The sequence below is a fragment of the Hipposideros armiger genome, unplaced genomic scaffold (genome assembly GCF_001890085.2).
Source record: "Hipposideros armiger isolate ML-2016 unplaced genomic scaffold, ASM189008v1 scaffold_880, whole genome shotgun sequence".
NCBI classification, from domain to species: domain Eukaryota; kingdom Metazoa; phylum Chordata; class Mammalia; order Chiroptera; family Hipposideridae; genus Hipposideros; species Hipposideros armiger.
Genome location: NW_017732230.1, coordinates 243,258 through 247,883, shown reverse-complemented (window position 1 = coordinate 247,883; position 4,626 = coordinate 243,258). Strand labels below are relative to the sequence as shown.

At 61.6% G+C, this 4,626-nt stretch overlaps 1 protein-coding gene across 2 annotated transcripts in view; it reads right to left on the bottom strand.

Annotated features, from left to right (window-relative positions):
- Positions 1–3,667, bottom strand: part of LHX6 (LIM homeobox 6) — a 24,787-nt gene extending 21,120 nt beyond the window's left edge. For both annotated transcript variants that reach the window (XM_019630022.1, XM_019630023.1), the window contains exons 1-4: positions 3,388–3,667; positions 2,206–2,277; positions 1,640–1,822; positions 1,154–1,275 (exon numbers count right to left, since the gene is read on the bottom strand). In XM_019630022.1, the coding sequence (XP_019485567.1) occupies positions 1,154–1,275; positions 1,640–1,822; positions 2,206–2,277; positions 3,388–3,471 (461 nt within the window). In that variant the 5' untranslated portion in view covers positions 3,472–3,667. The remainder of the gene's footprint in view (positions 1–1,153; positions 1,276–1,639; positions 1,823–2,205; positions 2,278–3,387) is intronic.
- Positions 3,668–4,626: the final 959 nt, after the last annotated feature.

The window sequence follows — 4,626 nt, the reverse complement described above, 5'->3', positions numbered from 1 at the left end:
TTAGGGGAGTAGCATGCTCTACTTCCTGAGACCCTTGGGAAGAGGCATCCCAGGAATCAATCCCACTCCACTCTCTTCGGACTCGTGTAGTTCCCGTGGCCCTGCATGAGGCCTGGTTCAGGTTTCCCAGGGGATCAGGCAGGCGGCCTCTGTGCCCCTGACCTCGCAGTGACCTCGCCCCCATGACCAGGTCAGGCCGAAGTCGCATGGTTAGGAGTGAGACGCGTGTAAGCAGTGGAGAAGCGGCGGTGCGGAGGGAGGATGAGCCAAGCTCACGTCGACAGCTGCGGGGATGTGGCACTGCGGCGCGGAGAGCGCAGCCCCAGGTAATCCATCCCTGGGCCCTGGCTGCGGCGCTCGACTCTCCCCCTTCGTGCCTCTGTGGCCCAAAGTCAAAGCCTACACCCCGCGCCAGGCAGAAGACGGGTCGGAAAGGACGATGGAGTTGGGACTGGAACAGACGTCTGCGACCCAGGCAGGACCCCAGACTCAAAATGCGACATTACAGCGACGCCGGGGTCTGAGTTGAGGCGGAGCCGGAGACGGAGGTTGGGGCTTAGGACGAGGTGCTTGAATACGGGATCTGATCTGAGACCCACGCGAGGCTAGTGCTTGCGGCCCAACCAGCCCGGAACCCAGAACGGAGCCGGGGTCAGAGCCGGGGTAAGAGTCTGGAGCCCAGCTCAGGCTCAGGCCCCAGGGAGACGCCTGCACGGCTGGAGTTGGTGTAGGGTTGGAACCCAGAGCCAGAGCGCTCTGGAGATGCAGCCAGATCGCGGCTGGGATCCAAGCGAGTCCGGGCCAGATCCCGGGACATCAGAGCTCAACCGAGGCGCCCGAGGTCAGAACTGGAGCCTGAGACTCAGGCTGAACCCGAGACGGAGCCAGAGACGCGACCAAAACCGAGTGGGCCGCAGGAACCAGAGGCGGATCTCGGGCCCATGCTCGTGGCAGCTCCAGCGCACGGCCTGGAGCTCCTGGTTTGTGGCGCTGAGAGCGGCAGGCTGAGACCTTCGGCGTACCCAGAGTGCACTCGGGACATAGGGGCTCCGGAGCCAGGCACCACACGCCGCAAAGCCGGCCTCCATAGGCGCGGGCGGGGGGAGGGGGGGCCTGCTGCGGTGACACTGCTGGCCCAGCGACCGAAGCTTACCTGAAGTAGTCCATCTTGCAGAAGATTTCCTTATTCTTGATGTAGCAACTGTTCTGCTGCCTCAGCGACGTGCGACACACGGAACATTCGAGGCACCGCACGTGCCAGATGAGGTTGTTGACCTGGGGAGCAGCGGGAGTAGCGGCGGCTCAGCGCAGGCCTCTTTTCACGTTGGTCCCCAGCCTCCCCGGCTCCATTTGCAGACAGAGGCACTGGAGCTCTGTCGTGCATGTGACTTCCCCACTTTTCGTCTGTAACACTGAGGCTCAAGGAGGCAGAAATAAACCCGTCCCATTTTTCAGACCGGACCCCGGGAACGCAAAGAGACGCTCAGACTTGCCCAAAGCCGCGCAGTCAGGCTGCGGCTGAGCCAGGATTCGAAATTAAGCGGACCTGGTGCCGGCGTTGCTTCCCTGCAGCCCTCTGGGCTGCAACTCACATCCCACCAGCACACACGCAATACCCTGCCTGCCCCCGGGGTCTCACCTTGAGCAGATACCGATCCAGGATCTCGAGGCCGCAGCTGGAGCAGATGTTCTTGCCGGTGGACGGCACGGAGGAGGCGGCAGAGGGCGGTGAGCAGACAGATGGCGTGCTGGGCGTACAAGGGGAGGCCCGACCCTCGTCCTTGTCCAGAGCGCCTGCCAGGGTCTCGGCGTCGGACTGAGCCTGCAGTGGCGGAGAGAGGGAGGGCTGAGCGCTGAGCTGAGCGCTGAGCCCTGGGCCCAACGTCGCGGCGGCCTCAGAGACAAATCTGGGGGCCCCAGCGCACCTGAACTGACAACGAAATCCCTACGAGACGCCGCGCCCTGGGCTAGAGAATAGGAATAGAAGGGCCTATTGGAGAGGAAAGGACGGCCCCAACTTTTAATACGCGCGTCCTGGGTGCCAGGAACGGTCAAATCCCACATTCTCGGCCGGAAAACTGAGGCTCAGAGAGGGGCGGCGCCCTTCGGCAGTCCCCCAGCGCATGGGCCTAGGTTCGGGGCCAAAAGCCAGGCCAGGTCCTCAGGGCCGGACCGCAGACCGAAGGCAAGGCCGAACGAACTCACCATGGCGGGCGGCGCGGTCCCTTCAAGGCAGCGGGTGGTCGCTTTGCAGCCGGACCCTGGCTGGGCCATCACCTGGGGGAGGGGGCAGGGAACGCAGGCGGTGGCGGCTGCAGCACTGGCTCTGCGCAGCCTGAGCCCAGCGCCTCCCTGCGCCTGTTATATAAACCGGCGCGGAACAATGAATCCTAACTTTGTAGTGGGCATTTAAAGCCCTTCCCCACAAAAGCGGTGTCTCTCTAATGAAGCAATTTGAATTTGGATTGGATTTTTTCCCTCTCTCTCCCCCTCTCCCTGCACTTAACCCGTGGCTCTTGAAGTAATCGCTTAGTTCCCTTGCAATCCAAGCCTCCGAGGGGGAAAAAAAACACGCGCACACACACAAACTACCTGCAATTAGAAATTGTCGTGAATGCCCAAGATAAGAGGTAGCCAGAGTGTCAATTCCAACTGTCAATCAGTGAGATCCATCAGGCCGCCCAAAGAATTGCAAATTTGATTTTTTAATGGTAGTAATTAAAAATCGAATTTTTTCTCCCTCCACCCCCCCCCTCCTCACTCCCTTCTCCTCCTCTCGACACAAAATGCAAAAAGGAGAAAAGAGAGAAAGAAAGAAAATAAAAAGGAGACGGGGGGAGGTGTTTGAGAAAATAAAAAGCGGAGCGCTGGGAGCATCAGCCTCTCCGCCCCGCGCGCGCAGCGAAATTGACGCGGTGATATTGACACGGATTCAGGCGCCTTTCGAGGGCCACTCGGAGGGAAACCAGGAGCAAAATGGGGGCGAGATCCGGGTCGAAACGGGGCCAAGAAAAGAAAACAGAGGCGTTCAGGAGGAGGAAAAGGCACCCTCCAGTCCCTGGGGGCGCCGGGGACCGATCCCGCGTCGGGATCCTCAGCGTTGCCTCCGCACAACCCCCGGCTCATCCGCGCTATCAGCGCCTATTCAGACGGACAATACCCGCCTCGCCTCCTCTTGATTCGCCTGTGTCTTCGCTAAATCGCTTTTTGAGAAATTCCTCCAACATTTGCATAATGTGTTCCCACTTTCCGCGACCCCCCCCGCGTTCGCGCGTGCTCCCACACTCACAGGCGCACCCCCTCACTCTTGCTCCCCACCCCAGCCGGGCCGGGCTGAGTCCCGTCCCCTGTCCGACCCCAGCCGGGGCCGCTCGCTAGCTCGCTCACCTGGTCGGCGGTGGGGCCGCCCTCGGCCGGCAGCCGGCAGCCCTCGGGCAGCGCCGGGGCGGCATTCTCGTGCTTCCAGTACATGGGCCAGGGAGCCGCGGGCTCGCGGGCGCGCAGGGCGGAGAGCCGCGCCAAGGGGGGCCACGGCCGCAGTGGGAACAGAGGCTGAAGCAGGAGCAGGAGCAGGAGGAGAGCGGAGGCGCCGGTCCTGCCACCCCGGGCCCGGCCCCAGCCCCCGCCCCCGGCCCGCGCGCAGCCCCGGCCTCCCTGGCTGCCGCCGCCGCTGCCTCGCAAGAAGGTCCCGACAAACTTGGAGAGGCCCCCGCCCCCTCCTTCTCCTCCTCCTCCCGCTTCTCGTAGTCCTCCTCCTCCTCTCCCTCCTCCCCCTCCCCCTTCTCCTCCCCCTCTTCTACTCCCCCCTCCAGCTGCGGCGTCGGCCGCCCTGCCGCTGGAGCCCCGCTCGGTTCAAGATGAGTCATGCGTGACCAATCCCCTCCCCGCCAAGGGAGCGCGAGACACACACAGCGAGGCAGCGACCCAGAGACACACACACACACAGTCATATAGACACACGGAAACTCAGAGCTGCTGACAGAAAGACTGAGACATGCTGACATACAAAGGCACCGGCAGGCACACAACTCTCACACTGCCCCTCCCTCAAGGGGCACCCATGGCCTTCAGGCACAGCTCCACTCACAGATACAAGAGGGACCCGTGGTCACACACCATCTGCCTGAGAGGGATTCCTATAGTCATACAGGATGATCTGTTGATGCAATCCCACTTCTGGTACATTTGTATACATGCTGAGGCAAATGATGGCCCGTCCATATCATTTCCACCAGCACAGGCATCCACCCGTACCCTCACACACCTGCACAGATACTCTGGTCCAGAACAAGCAGAGAGTGCACCAGCTCCCAACCACTGACTGGGATTGGGCTGGGGGTGGGATGGGGTGGGATGGGGTGGTGTTCCCCTGAGTTCTCCTGGGAGGGATTGCTTGGGATATCCTTCCCTTCAGGATGTGCTGAGCCATCTCGCCTTCTCTAGGGTTCTACTGATAGTGAGAGAGAGAGGTGGGGAAGGCAGGGAGGCCCAGGCACTTAGAGAGGAGACACAGCCCCCAAACACACAGGCACAAAGCCCTCAAACTCAAAGACAGAGCCTTCCACACACAAACACCCTACAACACACACACACACACACACACACACACACACACACTCACACACA